General features: G+C 38.2%; 1 protein-coding gene across 4 annotated transcripts; it reads left to right on the top strand.

Annotated features, from left to right (window-relative positions):
- The first annotated feature begins 430 nt into the window (after positions 1 to 430).
- Positions 431 to 21,991, top strand: SLC35B3 (solute carrier family 35 member B3). 4 transcript variants are annotated; one of them, XM_032462474.1, is made up of 10 exons: positions 431 to 549; positions 4,076 to 4,369; positions 6,815 to 6,936; positions 10,361 to 10,515; positions 11,780 to 11,887; positions 14,855 to 14,952; positions 16,528 to 16,620; positions 17,037 to 17,148; positions 19,705 to 19,774; positions 21,372 to 21,991. In XM_032462474.1, the coding sequence occupies exons 2-10, from the start codon at positions 4,169 to 4,171 to the stop codon at positions 21,520 to 21,522; spliced, it is 1,110 nt and encodes a 369-aa protein (XP_032318365.1). In that variant the 5' UTR covers positions 431 to 549; positions 4,076 to 4,168; the 3' UTR covers positions 21,523 to 21,991. The 4 variants fall into 4 exon arrangements, with proteins under 4 accessions (XP_032318365.1, XP_006181153.2, XP_032318366.1 ...); XM_006181091.3 differs by lacking the exon at positions 431 to 549 and adding an exon at positions 932 to 1,079; XM_032462473.1 differs by lacking the exon at positions 431 to 549 and adding an exon at positions 1,108 to 1,277.
- The last annotated feature ends 953 nt before the right edge of the window (positions 21,992 to 22,944 follow it).

Below are 22,944 nucleotides of genomic sequence, written 5' to 3'. Positions count from 1 at the left end.
TCAAGACTGTGAATACTGATAACCCCGACCTCATAAGGACTAAACGCAAATGCAGAACCAGACCCACCACTTACAGTAGGAGGTACCTGCTGTGCTTCACATAAAACTTCACCCCCGCCCCAATACAAAACACCTGTTACGTTCCAAAAGCTGTACATAACTGACTGGAATCTAATATATACATTAATCCAATTCAGTCCTTTCCTGGGTATCCAAAGCATGTTCTCAAAAATGTTCCGCCCTTACAGCAACCTTTGCCTTCCATGTCATTTTGGGGCTACCCGCAAACAACGCATCACCATATTCCCAATAGGTTTTCTGCATCATTACACCTACGTCTACAGGGTAGAGGTTTCGTCTGGGGGGCGGGCAAGGCTGTGGTGCTCACACTCTGAGCCGTACGCGGCCCTGTGGAAACCAGGCTGACACTTCTGTGGGAAGGACCGGGGCTGCCGTAGCTACGAGCTCAGTTATACGTCAGAGGCAACTCAACATCCACCTTCAGGGGAAAGCAGGCCGAGTGCGGCGAGAACATGGAAGCAGAGAAAGGTACTGTCATTTACCCCGTTTCATCTGAATCAAGCAGAGGGAAGCGGGGACCCCACGGGCCTCTCTCTCCGGGTTCCACAGTCTCCACTCGGCCTCCTCCTCAAATCCAGCGCAGCGCCATGGCCGGGGCGCCCTCAGGGCCCAGGGAACCCGGCCGGGGCAACCTGGCGGAGACTCAGAGGCTCGGAGACTAGGAGCACGGATCCGAGGATGAGAACGCTCCACCCTAAAGGCACTCGCCGCCCCAACGCCGCGTTTCATCGGCAGAAAAGCAAACTCTTGGCACCGCCGGGCCAACTCAGCGGCGCGCCGCCCACTTTTCGGAGCGGAGGGCGCATGCGCGAGACGCGACTGCGCGGCCCAGCCGCCGGAGGCCGGATGCCGGCGAGGGGGCGGGGCCGCGCCACTGCGCGTGCGCAGGCGGACACCTAGGCGGAAATGGCCCGCGGGCGCCGGGGATGCGAGCACCTTGTGAGGAGGCGGCGGCCGCAGAGGAAAGTGCAGGCGTAGGCCAGGAGGAGAAGCAGGAGGTGATAGCGATGGACCTGGGGAGGGGCAGACGCTCCGTCTGGCTTAGGCGCCAGCTGGGCTGGGGTCACTCTTCCAGGTGACACACTGGCTCGGGAGTGGACATGTCCCCACACGGCCTTTCTCCATGTTTGGGTCCCAGACCCCCCCCCCCGCCAGATAACCTTGACACCGTCCACCTTCATCCCAAGGAACGTGCGGTAGGCAGGGAGCGGGGGACTTCTTTTTTTAAATATCGGAAACCTGTTGGCACGGTTTCCAGGGAGGAGCATCCGCTCCTCGCCCTTCTGCCCTTCGGCTGGCGAGGACTCGCAGGCCTGAGGCCATCTCCGGGTCTGTTAGGCTATTCTCAGGGCTTCCGGAGAAGTGTCGGGGGCCCGAGTTCCCCAAAACAGCGTTTTAAGAACTACTTCCGGGTTCTGCGTTTTGTACTCTGCCCGTTTGTAATGCAAGGTGACTGTTCTCATCTGGCTATTCAATTGATGTCATAAATTGACACGACGAGTTCTGCAGATTCTTCCGGTCCTTGCAGCTTAATTCTCTCCCCCATCTTTTTATTTTCCTTGAAAGAAATACTAAAAGAAAGCGGAAGGATTTGGTGTGCTAACTTTTTTTTTTAATGTTGGGTATATGCATTTCTTCTACACTAGGTGTAGAATATTAGACGTCTAAAATTCTTTTTTGGATAAACGTTTTTCTAAGTGAATTGGGATAGTTTGGGACTTGGATGAGAGACATACAGCAATTGAAAATAATTTATGTAAATATTTAACTTCATACTATATGTGTTAAATCCTAATTTTAGTTTTCTCCCTTGGAAAAAGAGAGTAACCTTCAAAAGTTAGTACACAGTTTCTTCAACTTTGTGTAGTCAAGTGTGTTCAAAGAAATGGAGCAGAATCTTGTTTTTCTCTTGTTTTACGGTTATACTTCACATGTCGCGATTAATATTCAGAGTCCAATTAATCTAGGTTTAATGGCAAGATTCTTTTAATTGTAACATTGTGACAAAATACGGGATCAGGTTGTTTTAGATTACTCACACTGTAATGATGTATTTTCCTCATTCTACCTTTAGTGGGAGACTTTTCTTCTAAAGATTGAGAGTTAAGAAATTAATTGAAATTTTTACCTCAGTAGGTCATTGTAAATCACCATTATCACCAGTCATTTGTTATTTTTAAATTTAAATATGTGCTAGAAATACTACCTTTTTTTCATTTTAGCAGTTATTTGTAACTTCAAGTAACTGAAGTTAAATGTCTGTGTTGACTCTAGGAAGAGGCATCAGGCAGTGATTCACACCTGTGGGCTTTTGTACATCAGTTTCAAGGGTTACATGAACTTCTCAATTAAAGCAAAAATACTAACCATTTAACTTGAAAGCTAATTTTAATTCTGCGCTTAATTTTTTTTTCCTGCATCACAAGGACATTAGCCCAGTTTCTTCAAATGATGCTTAATATAAGCCATTAACGTCTGGAATGAAAGGGATATGGCGAACATTCAGGAGCACAGTATTGGGTATCAGAGCTACAGTGTCTTCATCAGTCACATGATCTGACCAGTGATGTTCTGATTAATGAAACTGCATTCTAAATGCAAAGGCTTTAAAGGGCACGTTTTCTGGTGCTGGTACCTCGAGTCAGCAGAGAAAATTAATTTGTTTCCATGTTCATTTCAGATGCTTTGTGGGAAATTTCAGTAGAGATGTCAGTATTTTGGCACTGATGTTCACAAAGGCACAGTACTGGGGGGATTTAACACTGCATGTCTGGCACAGATCTGCAGTGTGTACGACTGCGATTGCCAGTAGGTGTGTCAGAAGTAGCAAAGTGTTGGAAAGGGACAAGATAGCGGTTGACTGAATGATGTTTTACTACAGGACAGTAGAGTCCTCTATTTAGTATCTTTTGTTATGTGCTAGAACATCATACGAAGATGACATCATCTCTTCCCTTACGGATTTCATAAACTTGTGGGAGAAGCAGACACAAAAACAAAAAAGTTATACTTTTTTATTTAGATATTTGTAAAAATATATATAAAGTGCTACAGAAGTCCAGAGAATCAACCAGTTTGTAATTTATAGACCCTCAGTCAGAGGTGCAGCATTATCAGAATTGATGTTAAGCAAAGTGAAAGATGGATCAGAGAGGGAAAAGAGAGATTCTATTCGAGCTAATCTAGTAATTTAAGCAAGAGAAAATGGTTGTTTGACAGCAGGGTGGCCAACAGATTTTAGGTGTATTTATGGATGTAGAATTAACAAGAATCTTGGCAAAATATAGAATGTGAGGAAAAGGAGAATCTCAGCTTCCAGATTTTTAGCTTGTGCTTCATAGTAGGTACCGGTAGTGAGACAGGGCACACAGAAAGAAGAGCAGGTTTGTTTTGAGGGGAACATAATTAGTTTAGCTTTGGATGCTTTGAAAATGAGGTGCCTGTAAAACTCTTAAGTAGAGGTGTCACAGAAGCCTTGGGAAGTACGATCCTGGGTCTCAGGAGCGAAGTCTGGGTCAAAAATCCAGATTCATATTTCCAGCCACGCATCAAAGAGGTGACTCCACTTCAGCAGACCATGTCACCCTAGCCAGAGTTCTAAAAAGTTCAGTAATGGTAGCTAATGTTTATGGATTGACTTAACCATGCTAGGCACTTTTACACTTATTTCATATAGTCTTAAAAATCCTGTGATAGGCACATTTTTTTACCCCCCTTTTAAAGATAGAGAACCTAACATTCAGAAAGATTAAATACTTTTCTCAAGGCTCCTCAGCTAGTAGGTAGCAAAGCAAAGTCTAGAATTTGGTTCTGTCAAAATTCCAAAACATGTTGAGAGCACCGTGCTCTACTAGTCTCTCATAGTATGAGGTATAATTTCAGTGCTTCACTAAAACATGCCAGGCATTTCATTTCATTATAGACATCTCAGCAGAAGATGATTTTGGAAGAATGGTCTAAATGTTTTGCTACAGTTGTTTATTTCCTTCTATAGGACTTGTCTCCTCCGGCAAAAGAAAGACTGAACAAAGGAGAGGAAACCAACAAAGAAAACTTTGGAAGCACTGAATGTGGCAAAATAAGAACAATGGATCTCAAGTTCAACAACTCCAGGAAATATATTTCCATCACCGTCCCATCCAAAACCCAAGCAATGTCACCACACATCAAGTCAATAGATGACATTGTAGTACTTGGCATAAATCTCAGCAGATTTAACAAACTTACTCAGTTTTTCATATGTGTTGCTGGAGTTTTTGTATTTTACCTTATTTATGGATATTTACAGGTAAAAAAATTAGTTATTTGTTTCTAATATGTTAAATTGTTTATAACAATTGAGGTCAGTATGGGCAGTACTAATAGTTTTGTCCAAGGTCTTTTCCTTTAGAGGATAGCAAATTTATCCACCAATTTAAGGTTTTTTGTATAGTAGTAGAAAAGAGCTCCTTAAGATTAAATTGGCTGAAAACAGGGATCAAAATTTTAGAGTTAAATATTTTACGTGTCAGGAGGGAAGAGGGAAATAATCATAAAAAATTGAAATTATCGGTGGTAGGTATAGCTCAGTGGTAGAATGCACAAGGTTCTGGGTTCAATCCCCAGTACCTCTATCTTTAAAACAACTTAATTTTTTTTTATTTAAAATTATGAAAAAATATGAAACACTGTGTTTTGCCAAATGTAGGTAATAATTGCAACCATGTGTTAGCTTTCGTAAGAAAATGATTTAAGTATTGATTAGTACTTTGGAACATAATTCTCAGGTACAATTGAATGATAGCACAAAAGCCATATTCCAGTTCACTCTTGATTCCTGGAGCTCAATAACAGGTCATTTTGCAAAAGTGTACCAGGATGTTTTCTGTTTGTCTGAGGGGTCTCTTTAATACTATACTATTTGAATCATTCTTTTTCTGAAGCACCTATTGTGTTCTCATTCTTGTTGGTTTCCTCCTCTAATTCAACCATGCCAGAACCTTATTTTTCTGTGAGTTTTGCCTGTGCAAAACGTTTCTGACATTGCCACAGTTCATCTCATGCTTGCATTGTGTAATGGGATAGTTGTAACCATTTGACCGGCAGCAAATTCCTGACCTTCAGTGTGCTAGATGGATGACTGTTCAGGCTAGTGTAACAGAATGTTTGAATGGGGACTAATATTATCAGTTGTCAGTTCATTAATGAGTATTTTCAGCCATTACCAATTTTGCTTTTCATGCAACTCCCTAACATGAAAGAATCTTTTGTAATTCAAGAAAAGGAAAGCAATGTGTTTTCTTAAAATACAGATATTTCTGATATTTTTTAATCAGAATGATATTAAAAATTATTAATTGTACTCTTTTACATTGTCTTATAGAGATGAAATATAAAGTAAGTATAAAGGAGAAAGCAGAATTGTGATTATTCCTTAGCTTGTAAGAATTAACTGTAAAACAATATGAATTTTAAATTTTTAATATTTATTATAATAACTGATTTTCCCACTAGAAGATGGTATAAAAATCCAGGTATCACGATGAAGAACAATCCAAAATAGTAAACTTTATCAAATGTTGGAATTTCTTATTGAGAAACGACTGTCCTTCAAAATACCATAGCTCTGGAGCAAATTAGCCATTTTAATGGGATATTAATTAGAAATTTATAAATTTCATTTAATTTTTCTGTTTTATTTATGAGCAGAGATTTTAATTTACAACTGATTTGTGCAGTTTCTTTTAAAATTAGATAAACTGATTATAATTGTAACACCACTTTTATGAAAACTGACATTGCTACTAAATCTTGCATATAATTGCATATTAAAATAGTTTAAAGAAAATGGCGTTGTGTAATAAAGCTAGCCGTATGTAAAGTGAAATATTTATCTGAATACCAAGATATTAATAAAGATATTTCTATGTTTTATAGTTCATAAGCCAGAAAGCTCCTAAATAACTTATAGACTCACTTGAACATGAAGTCTAAATTTGGGGAATTATGCAGCATCCTAACTGTACAGAATCTAGTTCAGGGTCATTTTACAGCTATGTTTAGTTTTTCTTTGAAAATAGATTTGTCCATCAATTTAATCTTTTTAAAATTTATTTCAGATACAGCTGAAATATATATATGTGGTGAATAGTTTGATTTATTGTGTTAAACCAGATAACTTAATTAGAATACTTTTAATGAGATTAAGAATCGCTTGTTAACAGTTAATGTAAATGTTATTTCATGATAACAACATTATGTTTATGGAAAGTATTCTCTCTATAAGAAGAAGTTTTACATAATCTGTGGCACAAAAAAAATCCAAAAAATGACATTAATTGTCGATTTGAACTGGGGGAAAACAGGCCTGAGATGATAGACTTTAATGAAATGTGCTTGTTATAATGTACACGTGTTCTTCAATAAGCTACCTCTCTCATCATTTGGGCACCTTTTTAGATTTTGGTCTTTTAAGAAAAGAAGCCTAGGATGAGGTTGCTTCATAGTCCTCCCTCCCCTCCTCCCTGTTTCTGCTCATTGTCATGCCTGGATATCTAATGTCACTTTTTCGGAAAGGCCACCTAACTTCTCTAGTTTTACCTTTTAGAAGCCTTGAGATTTGGATGGTTTTTTTGTTTGTTTTGTTGTTGGGAGTGAGGCCTGGTTTCTTTTAAACTATTGTGCTTATAGGAATTTATTGTGAGGAAATGGATCTGCCCCTTGAACTTAACAGTTTTCGTGTATCTCTCAACAGGAATTAATATTTTCATTGGAGGGTTTTAAGCTCTATGGCTGGTACCTTACTTTAGTGCAATTTGCATTTTACTCCATATTTGGCCTAATAGAACTTCAGCTTATTCAGGACAAAAGGAGAAGGTATGTGGTTTGTTTGCTTTTATTTTTTGGTAGTTAAGTATACTAGTAGTAAATTTTTTTGTTTTATTTCTTAGGCATATGGAATATATTATATGTAAAATATATATTTCCCATTAATGAAACATTTAATACCTGAGAATTTTTGTCAGTATAACCAATTTATTAAAAATAGTAAATATGATATTTCCATTATACACTGAAAAAGTGTTATCTCTTTAAGTTTTTCATTATCAAATAAAAAAATGTTGTTCAGACTCAACGATAGTTAGATCTTAAAATGGGAGAATGTATTCAGATATGTGTGTGTGTATATATATATACATATATATGTTTTAATAGTGGAAATAGGTGTGGTTACTGAAAAATTTACAGTGGTGCTCACATAAAAGTGGTGAAATGAAACACCAATACCTATGTTTCTGCTGGTTTTTTAAATGTATAGTAAATGTTTTGTTTTGTGTGATACATTCCACTGAACATCATTGTGTTTGAAATGGCCAGCAGTAGAAACTAGATTATTAGACATTAGAGAAATTTCATAATGTTCCTTTTCATTAAAACTAGAAGAGTTTCTATGACAGTATCTTTTAAATTAAGGACACCTAGGTTTGAGAAATATTTTGAAATATTTTTAATGGCATATTAAACAATGCCATTAAAAACCTAGTCTCTTCTATCAGAACGTGGTTGGGAATTTGAATATAACATTTTCTAAATAAATGTAAGTGTGGTTATCCTGGTGTATTAGACCCTGATATGTGAATATTTCATGTATGTACTAGACAGTTTAAGTGTGATAAGGAGCTATAATATTGACATCCTGTTTTTATTGATATGAAGGTTTAATCCTTCAGTGAAAATAAAAAATTTCACAGCTACTTTTTTCTTAACTAAATGTTTTTGATGTATGAAAATAACTATAAAATTTTAAATATTTAAATCAGTAACACCAATGTTTTTTCATGGGTCTAATTAACCTTTCAACCTCGCTGTTGCCAATAAATTATTATAGCAGTGATGTTAAAAATGTTTGAATCTGAGGACATCCTTTTCATTATTTTCATGCTGTGAAACTGTACAAGACTTAGCCATAGGTGATAGAATAGAAAGTAATTAAATGTGTATGTCAAGACTAGTATGTAGGGAAGCCTGAGGATTCACTCTATATTGCAAACTGCCGGGCCTGAAAAACACAAATGATGTCTCTCCTAACGGTTAAGTTTTAAAAAGTCTCTGCTCCCTCTCAGCTACCAAAAAGAGATGGGGAGTGAGCCCCCAGCCACGTTTATCCCAGCCTGTAAACCACATGACCACACACATTTAAAGGTAAAGTCATTTGGGTTTGATTTAAACATAAGTGAAGGAATTAGGGATAAGAATTTATAGACCTATAGTAAATATAATTATGAACTGAAAACTTTTCATCCCAAAGCACATTAAAAACTGCTTTAGAAAAAGTCTTTAAAGTGTATTACGGTGACAGTATGGCCAGTCACATACTTTTTTATTTATTTCTGAGCATATGTCCGTCTCTGAAATTCTTTTAAGCGGCTCTGCTCTTTAGACCTTCAAGTAGTCAAACTCTGCTTAGTTTTTTCTTTCTTCTTACGTTTGTGTGAATGCCCGTGTACTTGGAAGAGTGCAAGTTTTGGGGTCAGAAACATGGATATGAGTCTTGTTCCTGCTTCTTATTAGTCCTGTCAATACCTCAGGGAAGTTCCCTAAGTTCTCTCTGTTCCATTTTGAGGATCAACTGCGACGATGGTGGTGCAGCACACGGTAGACAGAAATACCCTGAATACACCCCTCGTTATTCTTCACCGAGATTACCTTGTAACTTTAGTGTTAATTACTCTAAGTGAGTTTTTAATAAAGGAGATCTAGCTGTCAAATTGGCTTTGAAGGGTATTTTTAAAGTTACAACTTGCCCATCACATCTAAAGTAGTGAGCAAATAAAGTAGAAACAGTGAAAAGCCTGGAGGCAAGATGATGAAATCTGACTTTGTTTCACGAGCGAGGAAGCAGACCTGGAGGAGAGCTGGGATATTCCTGAGCTCGTGCCCCAAGTTGCTGTAAGAGTTGGAACCTTCTGACTTGAGGTTTCCTGAGTTTCAGGCTGGTTTTCTTTCTTCCTGAACTACGCTGCTTTTCTAACCATCATTCCTTGTGATTCTGCTGACCTGACTTATTTTCTGGCCACTGTTTGCAATTTATGGATGAGGAAGTTTGCCTCCTGTGATTCATATCGTTACCTGGAGAAGTGGTGCTGTCCGCCCTCACTGATGGTACCTCATTGAGGGTTAAACCCATGGACAGTGTGAAAACCAGTGTCAGCGTACACTGATGCATATGGGCATGCCTGGTTATTTCCATGTGGATTTTAAATGCTGACCACTGTACTAGTCAGAGGTCTGAACATTGAAAAGTAAGTGGAAATAATGCATTTTAATTGAATTTTTCTAGTAAATTATTTTGCTGTATATCTAGCCATATACAAAATACGGAGGCCTTTGTTGCCTTGATTTAAACATGGACACAAATCCCAAAATGGAAGCTAAATCTAAGTATGCAGCATAACCTAATGATACATGAATAGCGCTTTCTGTGTTAGTGACACCAGCGCACGGTCTTATTGTTTTAAACCATTAAGTATTTATATTCAAAGTAAGCACATGCTCACAGTAAGAGCTCAAAATTCTGAGGATTTCAGGTTAAGAATCTCCTTTAGGAAATCCACTAAGAACCCAAAGTAGAAAGTTTGGGATCATGAGGAGTCAGATTCCTCATCTGAAAGTTGATTGTTTTGACATTTTATGGAATACAGCATTACAGATGAATCATAAGATACTGTGGTAATAAAAATCATGTCTAGAGTTTTAAAACCACCATGTTCTTTTTCTAGAGAAATTCTGCTCAGGTTATTCTAGCAGAATGGACGGATGTATTTTTCCTAATGCTAGATGGAAATGTTAGGAAACAGAGCAACACTTTAGAAGTTAAAAATTAGGTAAAGTGCCTTTTACTATTACAGGGGCCAGTAATTTTTTAAAACTCAGTTCTTTTTTTTCTAAATTTAGTCAAAGATGTTTTTATCTGTAGCTCAAAGTACCGTTAAAAAAACCCTTTACCAACATTTATAATTTCAGTAAGAATTTAAGTAACTCTCTAATATACCACTTGTCCACACAGTTGAGAGTTCTCGCTTATGACTGATTAAATAAAGGTAAACTGTTATTTTTACCAACATTCATTTATACAAGTAAACAGTGTTGTAACTTTAAGAATAGTGATATCTTCCCAATATTTCTTGAAATACTAAACAAATTAGAAGCGTAACTAGACATTTGCACATTGTAAGCACATTCTCTTACAGTAGTATGAGTTGGGTCCCAAAATGAAGATTTTAAAAATTGTCTTTTACAGAATACCAGGAAAAACCTACACGATAATAGCTTTTCTAACTGTGGGTACTATGGGGTTGTCAAACACTTCCTTGGGCTACCTGAATTACCCTACCCAAGTCATCTTCAAGTGCTGCAAATTGATTCCTGTTATGCTAGGAGGAGTTTTTATTCAAGGTATAGTAATGCTGTATTTTCATACTGTTTGCAACTCGTAGGCTGTGCTGTGGCATCTAGCATTAGGAAAAACGTTAAACTTCGGTTAATATTTCTAATGGACGTTCTAGATACTGTAACACTTCTGAGCGGTGTCTAATAAAACTAAGGTGTTATACCTGTGATATACCTTAGGGTCTGAAATCGATAACTTGGACATGGGGGAAAATAAAAAGGGTATTTTGTTTGATTCTTTTCGTCTGGTATCTACTACATTGCCAGAAAGACTGTATTCGCACATTGAAGGCCTGGCCCAGAAGTACCTGGAAAGCTCTTTTCCCCCCAATTCTTTCATTTTTCCACTCTCCAGGTCTCCCCTCTCTACCTCCATTATACAGATGGACAGTCTCACGCTGAAGTAAAACTTAGGCTGAGCAGAAGTGGTTTTTTACTCACTCTGCCGGCTGTTGAGTTTCTGAAGCCCCAACTGAGTTATAAACTATGTGAAAAGAGTCGTAAAAGAGGAGGCAGTGAAACGAGTTTTTGTTTTGTTCATGTGACTTGTCATGAGCCATATTCACATTTTCATAATCATTGAAGTTCTTACACAGCCCGACTTCATTTGATGCATTATAAGTCTTCCCAAGAGAGCCTTTAAAATAAAAATGATGTATATCGATGACTTCACATAAAGTTCCAGGTTAACTGTTCACACAGGAGAAAATAAGGATCTCAATTCCTATTAAAATTCACAATTAACATTGTAACTGACGTGGTCTGTGTAGTACGTCCTTACAATCCTTCCAAAAAGTTAACGCTGTATGATTTCATTTTTTAAATGTGGATGTACTAAAATAAGTTAATCCTCACCAACCTAGAGGTTATCTGACTGTAGTATTTGCACACTTATATACAGCCTGAATAATTTCTCTGGTTACTTTGTAAACTTACAAGCTATGAGAAAATTCATAGCTTTATATTATACATAAAGTAAAAAAAGGCACTAATTTCCACCAACTTTGTAGATGTTCGTATTTACTTACTATCATAACAGATAAAGAAGGACCTCTAACCTCACTTCTAAGGATATGTTGGTGCTCACTGGTAATTTAATTGTCAGAAGCACTTCTGTGATTGATTTAGCCCTTGACCTAAGTGTTCATCTTGATTTCTGGCATGGGATATGAAAGTCGGTGTATGTTCTACTTGTTTTAAACACATAGATCTAAATCTGTGCTGAGTGGGTAACTGCACAGTGCGGTTGACATGTGTCTGTTTTACACAGGAAAGCGTTACAATGTTGTGGACGTGTCTGCTGCCCTGTGTATGAGCCTCGGCCTGATATGGTTTACCCTGGCTGACAGCACGGTTGCCCCTAACTTCAACCTGACAGGTAAGGAATTTATTTGTATTCCCAGATTTTGTAGGCATTTTGGTTTAGAGTAAAAATTTTTTACTATTTCATAAGGATTTCAAATGACCGTATAGTATCTGTGACTCTCATACCTAACGTAAAGTTTTGGGACCCTCCATACAAGATGTAAAAATATCACAACTCTGGAAATACAACAGTTGTTTTTAGTACTCTTGTATTTTAACGTGACGGGAGGCTGTTTGCGTAGTCAGAATCTTCTGTTATCATTACATGATAGATTGGTTTTTTATGGGCTGAATTAGAAATACATGCATGTGTTACAGGAGAACCATAGTAATAATTTTTATTCTCATTTTCTTAAAAAAAAAGGAAACCTGCACACTTATTCATCATTGTTTTAGCTAAAAAAGGAAAAGTATGCTTTATGTTTATTGGTATTGGGCTATAAAATATAAAGATGGTCATAACCTTAAAGTTCATAAAGATTCCACCATAAACACTTTCCTCATGGTGTGCCGTGCAGAATTTTGTCAATTAAATTTAGATCTTTCATGAGCAGAATAGGTATTGTAGTATGTTTAGAAATAAATAAGAATTAAGAATATGTAATGGAATCTTGTTTTTATTCTGAAGACCTTACAGAGAAATTGTTTGTTATATACACAGTATTGTCATTTTTAAACTGTTGAGTTTTTACTTGTAAGATTATTTTAGTATCATCCCATTTGCTATCCTGACCCATAACAAAAATATTTCCTTGAAAGAAGCTCTAAGAGAACAGGGAGAAAAACAGAGCAAAACAAAGCAGCACTAACAACAACAACAAATACCTGCCTGCGCATTAGCAAGTGCGGACGGTGTGTGTGAGAAAAAACTCACAGAATGAGGAAAATCGTCTACGTCAACTTCCCTTTCCTTTCTGAGAAGCACAGTTTTCCTTACCAGTTGTTAGTCAACCTTTCTTACTAACCTGGTTAACCGGGCTAGTTTAATGGATTCACATGTAACCAGTTCAGCATCCTTTCCACCGTCAGAAGTTGCTGGTAGAGCCTAGTAGGTGAGCTCTTCCAGCCTTGCTCATTCAGGGCACCAGTGAGCTTTATTTCAATGAGCTTTACTCTGAGGAGGCTTATTGCCGGTGTTCCTAACGTGGTTCAGGGTTTTCAGGAGCACTTCATCTCCACGTCAGCAACCGTAAAAGGAAGGTTATATTTGAAAACTGAGGGAACTGGCTCTTCTACTTGTGAGAAAGCAGTGTTAGAGGAGTGCTTCACCATAAAACAGACACGATGCTAATAGTTTGCCCTGCACAAAGGTCGTGGGAGGCTAGAATGAGATGCTGGAATGATGGGAGTGAGAGCACGTACTCGTGGTGGGGGTGAGGATGAGGACAGTGATGGAAAGAGGTGGCTTCAGAGGTTCTGTGTCTTCTCACTATAACTGAAGCGCTAACCCTTTCTGAATTCCCTGGGAATATTTTTTAAGAGAATGAGAGCCTAGTGATACTTCATCCTTAAGAATTCTTGATGAGCACGTATCACAATCCCTGATCTGTAAGAGTATGTTATCTAAAGGCAATTAGATTAACTATTAAAATGGTTACTTAAGATAGACATAAATAAAACGTTGGATATGTGAAGTGAATATTCAAGTAAATGCCTTCCTTTAAAATATTCTGTTTGGGATGCAATTCCAGAATTTTCATGCTATTGTCATTGTTCGGAACATTTTTGGAATGTCTTTCAATAGCCTTTCAGGAGCTAGGACATTAATTTCAGGGTCTTCAATAATAGCATATCTTTTTCTTTTGAGGGCAGGTTTGATATTTGAAACAAAGAAAAAAGCATTCAGAATCAAGTTTTGCGAATAAAAATGTATGTTTAGGTAACAGATACCAAAGTTAGATGATACAAAGTCAAATTGAATCAATACGAAAGCTTGAAAATTCTCAAGTGCATACACCTGTACATTTATTTTTCTGCTACATTTGATTGCGTATATATTTTTTAAAAAAATAGAAAGGGAAAACTCCTTTAAATCTCACCAGACTCACAGATGTAACCAAGGTTGCCCTTTGTTCTTTCTGTAAAGCATCATGACTGGTGGCCAGTGTCCTAAACATTTGCAGGTAATAGCCTGCTTCTCAGGTCGACGTGCACATTTGTATGAATTGATTTCCAGATTTGTTCATGCCCGCAGTTGTACCTGTTATTATAATTATGTAGTAATTAAATATGACTTAAATATTCAAAAATGAGTTTGAAGAGAGAATGAATTAGTTCTTTGAACACTAAATTAATTGAGACACTTTGACGAGTCAATAAAATCACTGTTGAATTAGGTATAGGTGAGCAACTGTCAAAATTGGGGGACAGCATAAAAACATAAAAGGATTCTCCACCCTCATTTTTTCAGAAGTTCCTCAGTTTTTGGTGCATTTTTAAAAACAACATAGAAATCATAGAGACCGTCTGTTACGAGTGTGGTTTATACAAAAGAGAAAGTATAGAATTTTAATTTGGACCCGTAGTCAGAGAAAAGGGCCTTGACAACTGCATCATATTTATGTGTTTTAAATTAAACATTTTAATACTATGGGTAAATTTTTTATGCTTTCCCTCTGTATCTGATTGAGTTAATGGGCTAACCGCTGATCCCAGTAGATCTTCTGAGAATCTCCTGTGTTTAATACAGTGTTTCTTTCAAACGTATAACCTACTCTAAAATCAGCACTATTATTTGACATGACAGTGAAAAACAATAAGGTGACAGCGTTAATGCAATTTACTAGCATTAGGTTTTTTTAAATAACATCACCTACATGCCTGTTACAGCTGCTTATGGGTAAAAATACTCCGCTTTACTGAGCAAATGTGATGTAAGGGGTCCTTTTGGCTTTTTAGTCCAATTAAATTTCTGATAAGTCTTGATCATCATTTGTATGTTTAAGTAAGGAGGTTATTTTTGTCTTATGCCTTCTTGAAGGTGTGATGCTCATTTCCCTGGCACTGTGTGCAGATGCTGTCATTGGAAATGTCCAAGAAAAAGCTATGAAACTGCATAACGCTTCTAATTCGGAAATGGTAAATACTCCTGTGCTCTCCCTTCACATCAGACAGACTCAAAAATGATGATGTACTAAATTTTATGAAATAATTATGGTATGCATTGTATTTTTAAACTAGATTCTCAGCATTATTTTCATAAAAGTAATACATTCAAATGTTACAGGCAGGTAAAGAGTGAAACTACCTTAACCACCACTAGTACCTTATTGTGCATATTTGATAAATGTTTCCCTCTTTGATTTCTGGAGTTTTGGGCAAAAATACTTTTTGTAAAAAATATTTTGTTACATCATTTTTCCCCTCTCTTTGTATTTGGTATGATGTTCTCCTTGGAAGTTTGTAATTTGCACGTGGTTTAGCTCATCTTTTCCTCCATGGCTTCTGGCTGTGTGTTAGAACTGCAAAGGCTTTTCCAACTCTCAAGATGTAAGGACTTTACCCCTGCTGCCTCCTGGTTGTATAATTTCCTTTTGTGTTAAGTCTTTGGTCCAACCAAACATTATCAATCCAAGTATTTTTATTGGAGTTATTGTTAGGTGTTTCATCTTTTTTGCCAAGAAGTTATTGTTAGGTGTTTCATCTTTTTGCTGTTGTTACTGCAAATAATGCCTTTGCTTCCAATATATCTTCTCACTGGTTGGTATTTGTACATAGGAAAATTATTGTATGTGTCTGCATTGATTTCATAGCCAACCGCCTTGCTAGACAGACCACATACAGCATTAAGGATATAGAGGACTGGTCTTTCCTGTCACTTTGTCAGCAGAATAGGGCATCTTATGTCATGGCGTCCTTGGGAACATCGGAACTTTCATCCTGGTCAGGAGTTTTCTTGATCATCATCACCACTCTTCCTAGACAAGGCAGAGATCAGACAATGAAGGAAGTATAGGTAAATGCTATACAGTGATTAAGACCACAGGCTCTGGGTGAAGCCTTCATTATATCCTAGCTTTGCTAACTCCCCTATGTGAGGAAGATGACTTAGTGTCTGTGAGTTTCGATTTCTTCATCTGCAGACTGAGGAACGATGAGTACGAGCGCCTGTCTCTCGGGTTGCTTGTGAGACATGAATGGGATAATCCATGCAGAGCGTGATTAGCACGGTGCCTGGCACGGGGACGCTGATGCCCTTTGTGAGGACTGTGATCAGCTGGGATGGAGAGGTTGGTGGGAAATTGGGAAAGTAAGCAGTGGGTAGGTCATAGACTGCTTACTTTCATTGTATTTTAATGTCTTTTCCAACTTAATGTTTGGGTGTTTTCATGTCTGATAAATAGTTTTAAAGTGGTTTTGTTTTGTGTACATACAGAGGACCCCAATATTAAAATCTGATTTGAATTCAGTAATTAAGGTAGGCAAAAAATGAGTACCTAGGTAACCGTGTACACCAAATAATGTGTAAACTTATAAACAGGACCAACCATCATTTCCAGAAAATTAGGCCATATTGAAACAATGATGTTACTTTTTAAATAGTTTCTTGTACAAATTAATTGAATAGGTTAATTGGGCCGTATATTGAAAATCCTTCATTTTCCACCTTTGGCTGCATGGCACTTTTTTCCACCTTATTTTTATCTACTCTAGGTTTTGTATTCGTATTCCATCGGTTTTGTGTACATTCTGTTGGGACTGACCTGCACTAGCGGACTAGGCCCCGCAGTGACATTTTGTTCAAAGGTAAACACTCTTCACATTTTTTAAAATAAACACCTTTCATTATATAATGTCCTCTGTATTACTAATTTCCCTTGTTCAGAATGACTATCTTTTGTGTCATTTGATAACGCCTTTAATACAATATATGTAGATCAGAAATTATTTCTGAAATGAAATGATTTGTATTTAAATTTATGGTATCCTTGCCCTAGCCTCTAAGTTAATTTTTAAGCTCTTTGCACTGTAGAAGTTGGGGATTTTTAATTTCATCATTATGTTTCCATTAAATCAGAAGTAAACAAAAATCTTTGCTTGACTGCATTGTTGAATGGCCTATTATGGCTCAAGAAGTTGATTAAAGTCTGTGGTTTTATTTCATTCATAATACCTCGGGGTTTGTTTTGCATTTTACTAACGGGCTCTTTTGTACGTTGCAGAACCCAGTTCGGACCTATGGTTACGCTTTCCTTTTCTCCCTCACTGGGTATTTTGGAATCTCCTTTGTTCTGGCTTTGATTAAAATCTTTGGCGCACTCCTTGCGGTAACAGGTAGGAGTGATGTACTTGCTTAGATTACGAAATAAGCATTTAAATGTCCTCTTAGACTCTTTTCCAAAACAAAGGCAGCACCTACTCTCCATTAAAAAGAAGATTGTCATAGTTCTCCAATGTATTCCTTGGCTTATGGTATTTCTTTAAAACTCTAAGGAAGATGATACTTGATCTTAATTTCTTATTTGCAGGCTTAATTTTAAAATCAAACATACACATTTATCTGAATAGTAACTTTGAAATACTTTAAAAGATCTTTTTGTTAAAAAGTATGATGGAGTGAATACCTTCAGAGAAAAACACTTCAAGCACTTTTCATTTATAGCAGAATTCCAGTTTTGCTACACTTAGAATATGACAGGTATATTTTAAGCGAAGTTTTTTGGCCCTTTCACTCGCACACTTTCTAGGACATGAACCACGTTAGCCCCTCTTTTCACTGACACTCTGCACCTGCTGTGGGAAGCGACTTTGCTTGGCACGTCAGAGGAATGGAGGTCGTATTTGTTTTGCTTTGGAGGAGTGAGCGGAGCAGATAAGGGGCTACGGGGAGACTCAGTGAGGTGACTCCGTGTGCTGCCTCCTATCATTGGCCAAATGAGTGGTCCACGTGACGAAAGCTCTCGGCGTCTCCCACGTGGAGAGAGCTGGGAGTGACGCCCAGGATTGGAAGCTGTGTGACCTGCCATGAACAGCACTGGGTTGGGATATCAGCAAAGGTGGAACCCAGTCCCAGCTCTGACACTTAATGATGTGGGACCTGGAGAGTAAGTCTCTCCTCTTCCCTGGGCTCCGTTTCTCTCTCTTGTGAAGCCACTGGGTTGGACAAGATCATCTCTGTCAGAGATCTATAGAGTTTACATCCTGAATGCATTTATACATCAGTCACTTACCTGATTTTAATTTTTCATGGTTTTAGGGGAATACTCATTTTAATACCACTGAGTAAATTAAACACATGAATAAATACTGCTCTCTTTGTAAAAGTTTATTTGCTTCCTAAGTTTTCTATTTGCTCATATACTACTCTCCTTTTTAAAGTTCACATCCCTGATGGTAAACACAGGGAATTTCATTGTAGATCAGGCTGGATCAGTAACCTTCCAGGTCACCTCGTGCAATCAGGAAAGGTTGCAAATTCATGTACTTAGCTTGGGTTTCAGTTTGGCTTGTAAGATAATAACTGTTCAGAAGGAGCTTGATAGCAGATTGTGTGTATCCATGAGCCCTGTGGTTGGTATAAAGAATGTGAGATGCAGTCCTTGTCTTGAAGGTGTGGGCAGGTTTATTTCTCCCTCGTGTGAAAGAAATCCAGAGGTGGTCATGATAACCACTAACATGACCCTAGCCCGCATCACGTACCAGGTGCCATTTTGAGTATTTTACATGTATTATTCAGCTTAATCTTGCGATCCTATGAAGTAGGCACTGTTCTTGTTCTGTTTTACAAATGGGTGAACTGAGGCACAGGGAGGTGAAGTGAGGGGCCCACAGGTCAGCCAGCCAGTAGGCTGCAGAAGCAAGATTCCCCAGAGGCCGTCTGGCTCCAGCCCTGTCCTCTTAACCCACCTGCCACCCGCCTCCCAAGCCGGTCTGGTGGCTCCAGCTCCATAGGAGTCCAGTCTCTCTATGCCGTCCTCATCCTCACTCCCGGGAGGCAGGCAGAGAGGAGAGAGAGAGACACGCCCTTCTCTTCGTGGAAATCACACTCCTAGAAACAGCACTTATGCTCCCATTTTGTTGGCCAGATCTAGTCACATGACCACACATGGCTATAGGAGATGTGGGAAGATCTCCCACGTAAACATTAGGGGTCCTTCTACCAAAGTGGAAGAAAAATAGATTTGGGGAATCAGGCTCTGACACGTGTTTCCAGAACAGTGTCTTTGCTATTCAGTCATTCATGCTTTGAACGTTAAGGGCCAGGAACTGCAGAGTCTGGGGATATAAGGATGAATGAGACGAGGCCCTAAGTAAAGCACACAGTCTAGTGGAGGGGAAGGCGTGCCGGAGATGTGTGCAGAGTCCTGTCTGTACCTGGGTGGGACAAGGGAGGAAGATTGCAGGCCCTGATCCTTGAAGGTAGTGTAATAAAGATGATTGTAAAGATTACTTGTGGTCTTAGCTGGAGGTGCCCACCATTGGGATGTTAGGATGTCCTTTAGATCACCACTTTGGAAGAATAACCACTGGTCTACTTAATCATGTCTTCCTTGGGAAAGCCTTTCTTTCCTGCCAAACTTAAGTTTTTCTCTCTAAGGGATGGCGTGCCTCCACGGCATCCCGGCCTCCATCAAGGTCATGCTACAGTTGCACTTGAAGTGTAGCTGTGTTATTTTATGTCTGTAACCCTGCTGGACTATGAACTCCATGGTGGCAAGAACAATGACTTCCTGTTTGTTGGGGTGTTTTTTTTGCTTTCCTTCGTTTCCTCGGCACCTCACATAGATCTTGGCATATGGTAGGCTCTGTAAATGTTTGTTAAGGAAATGATTTTCAAAATATTACCAAGATAGGAGGCACATTCTTAAACCAGCCTCTTTCTCCTTGCAGTGACAACGGGAAGAAAAGCAATGACCATTGTCCTTTCCTTTATGTTCTTTGCCAAACCATTCACATTTCAGTAAGTGCTTTTTAATTCAACAAGTTGCTCTACTTTTAGGTATTTTGTTTCACATTTCCTCTTCAGCAGCCTTAATTTCTTTGTAAAGAATCCTTTTCATCTTGACCCAAATTTATTGATGTGTCTTCTGCTGTTTCAGAAATGTATGTAATTATTTTGAAGAAATCATTTTGTGCACTTAAATTGCCTAACCAATCCCAATGCACATGTGACCCTGTTTCCAGTATAAATCAATGTGAGGATGTGTTGAGATTAAGGGATTCCCCTTGCCTGGTGCAAATATATAAGATACATATATAAATATATATGTGGCTTTTTAAATTGTTAAGTTGGCTGCCTTTTCCCACAAAGGATTTGAGGTAGAAAAGTATTCTGTAAGTTGTGCCCTAATTATTTTTTTAGTTTGTGGCTTTTTGTGGAAGCATTTACTCTTTTCTGTTTAGTATGTATTTGAATTTGGCATCATTTAAACTTACATTGGTCAGTAATTGAGAAGATTCAAACTTAGAAATTATCAATGTACAGTCATCCCTCAGAATCCACAGGGAACTGGTTCCAGGATCCCCACGGGTACCAAATTCCAAGGATGTTCAAGTTCCTTACAGTCAGCCCTTCCTTTCCATGGGTTCCACATCCATTAGGCATACAGAGGGCAGACTGTACGTTTATTGAAAAAGTCCACATATCTAAGTGGACCTGTGCAGTTCAGACCTTCATTGTTCAACTGCATAAGCTTAAAGGTAACCACAAAATAAATTTACATCAGTGTGCAGTCTTCTGTATCCATGGGTTCTGCATCTGCAGATTCAAGCAACTGCAGATTAAACATATTTAGGAAAAAAATTCCAGAAAGTTCCAAAAAGCAAAATTTGAATTTGCCATGCACGGACAACCTTTTACACAGCATTTACATTGTATTAGGTATTATAATAATCTAGAGATGATTTAAAATATCCAGGAAGATACATGTAGGTTATATACAAATAATGTTATCATCTTATACAAGGGACTTGAGCATCCATGGATTTTGGTACCAAGTCAAGGGAAGGTCCTGTAATCAATCCCCTGCTGATACGAGGGACAACTGTGCTGTTTGTTTTCTATAAATTAGTCTGTTTTTCTGCATGTGCTAGGTATTCATCTATCTGTGCCAGTTCTCCTACTTTTTATCTCTTTATATTCTGTCCAACTGGGATAACTAGATGGACTGCTGAATTGAATTGCCGAGATGGCCATGGGCAGAGTTACGCATCCAGCGCTTTAAGTGTACTCTTGAGAGTTTTGGTAGGAGTTGGACTTCACATTTGCTATTATCCTCAAAACTCAAATGAACTACATTTAGAATTTTGTAAAATACTTTATTTATATATGCACACACACACACACACACACACACACACACACACACACATATACATACACACACGTGTACTATAAAAATATAGAATTTTGTCTAATCTGATCTAAGTATTATTTGTAAAATAAAATAAATAGTATTTTGTTTTATTGAAGAATTATTGTGAACTCACCATCATATTCTGATGAATAATAGTTACTCTGATATTAATCTTCTTTTCTCCTTATTTCTTTCCCTTAGGTATGTATGGTCTGGTTTGTTAGTTGTCCTTGGTATATTTCTCAACGTTTATAGCAAAAATATGGATAAAATAAGACTGCCATCAGTATATGATCTGATAAACAAAGCAATGGAAGTGAGAAAGTCAAGGACGTTGGCACAAACTGTATAGGCGGTGCTTCGCCCTTTAAAACAGAACTCTAAGGGAACAATCATCAATTAATTAACTTTCCAAAGGGACTGTTATAAAAGCCAGAGGATCCGAAGGCGTGCTGTTCATTTGTGGTTGGGTTACGTGTGAAGTCAGCCTTTCTTCAGAACCCTTGTTTGAATGTTTGACTTCAGAAGCCATCAAGAGTCAGTCAGCCAGGCACAGCCTAGAATAAGACGTCAGTGTGAAGGACTCTAAGCTTGGCCGTCTGTTGAGAAGTTCACCGGACGTGGACCGTGTTGGAAGACTGACGGGATGCCAGTATGACGTATCAAAGAAATTGATACGTAAAACCAGATGGTTTTTTTCATTCCGTTTTGGTGGTGTTATTTAAACTGATTCTCTGTTATAAGAGTGAACTGATGATTTGAAGTCCAGAGGGAATAACTTCATTATAAATAAAAATTATCCTGTGATTTTTTTAAAATAATGTGTTTGAGAGAATTTTGTTATCAAGAGGGGAAGTAAACCTCACAAACTTTAAACCTTAGGCTTTTCTCAGGCCACTTAGAAGTATCCTTTAGGGGAGCCATGCTGTACGTTCTCTGTGGAATACGGGCAAGACAGTAGAGAGTCATTGTGTATCCTGTAAGTGTCACAAGACAGAGTCCCTGTTATTCATCAAACAGGCTACAAGATTTAATATTTCAGAATTTTTAATTGGAAGGAAAATAACTGATATCTTAAATTATTATGAAATTATCATAGTTTTTCTTAAAAGTGAAATTTAATTTGGCAGCTTGAAGATGAAATAGGACGCGTTTAAGAAAAACAAGTAGATTTAGCGAATTTACACGGTATGTTGCTCGCACAGTTTTAAATCTAAGCTCAGAAAGATTTTGGTCCTGATTTTTTAGCAGTGAGTTTTGGAACTGCTTCCACTGTATTTAAAAAAGTCCTGTTAATCTTTATTTTCAATGTAGGCAGCATTGGTTAAAACAGCTTAGAATCTATGTTCTTGGTGATACCACATATTTTGTGAGTGAAGTATACTTGGAATATTTAATCTCATTCTTAAAATTCCATTGTATTCTGGTGAGTATCGTAAGCTGCTGTTATGTGCATGTGTGGGTACAACAGAGCCCAGGATAATTTAAGGATAATTTTCGCTGGTTGTATAATAATCTGTAATGGAAAGTATAGCGCTTCCCTGAGCTCTGTGAGTTGTTCTAACAAGCTATGGAACCTGACGGGAAGGTGGGAACGCCCCCGGATCTGTAACCAGCTGGTCACAAGTGAGAGTGGCCTGGGATCCTCGGAGCTTGCAGCTTTCTCTGACGGGAGAGCAGTCTTGTGACCATAACCTGTGACACTTGACCTCATTCCGGGTAGTTAGGACCGCTCTGCAGCCTTGAGGCATAACAAACGTTTTAAAATAACCAT

Source organism: Camelus ferus, chromosome 20 (assembly GCF_009834535.1).
Source record: "Camelus ferus isolate YT-003-E chromosome 20, BCGSAC_Cfer_1.0, whole genome shotgun sequence".
Classification (NCBI taxonomy): domain Eukaryota; kingdom Metazoa; phylum Chordata; class Mammalia; order Artiodactyla; family Camelidae; genus Camelus; species Camelus ferus.
This window is presented reverse-complemented; position numbering and strand designations above follow the sequence as displayed.

What these genes read in the sequence shown, in the direction of transcription:
- SLC35B3 (XM_032462473.1), top strand. Translation starts at nt 1,182, where the DNA reads ATGTCCCCACACGGCCTTTCTCCATGTTTGGGTCCCAGACCCCCCCCC. An exon ending in TTCATCCCAAGGAACGTGCG is followed by an intron (nt 1,278 to 4,075) that starts GTAGGCAGGGAG and finishes TTCCTTCTATAG; the next exon opens with GACTTGTCTCCTCCGGCAAA. An exon ending in ACGCTTCTAATTCGGAAATG is followed by an intron (nt 14,953 to 16,527) that starts GTAAATACTCCT and finishes TATCTACTCTAG; the next exon opens with GTTTTGTATTCGTATTCCAT.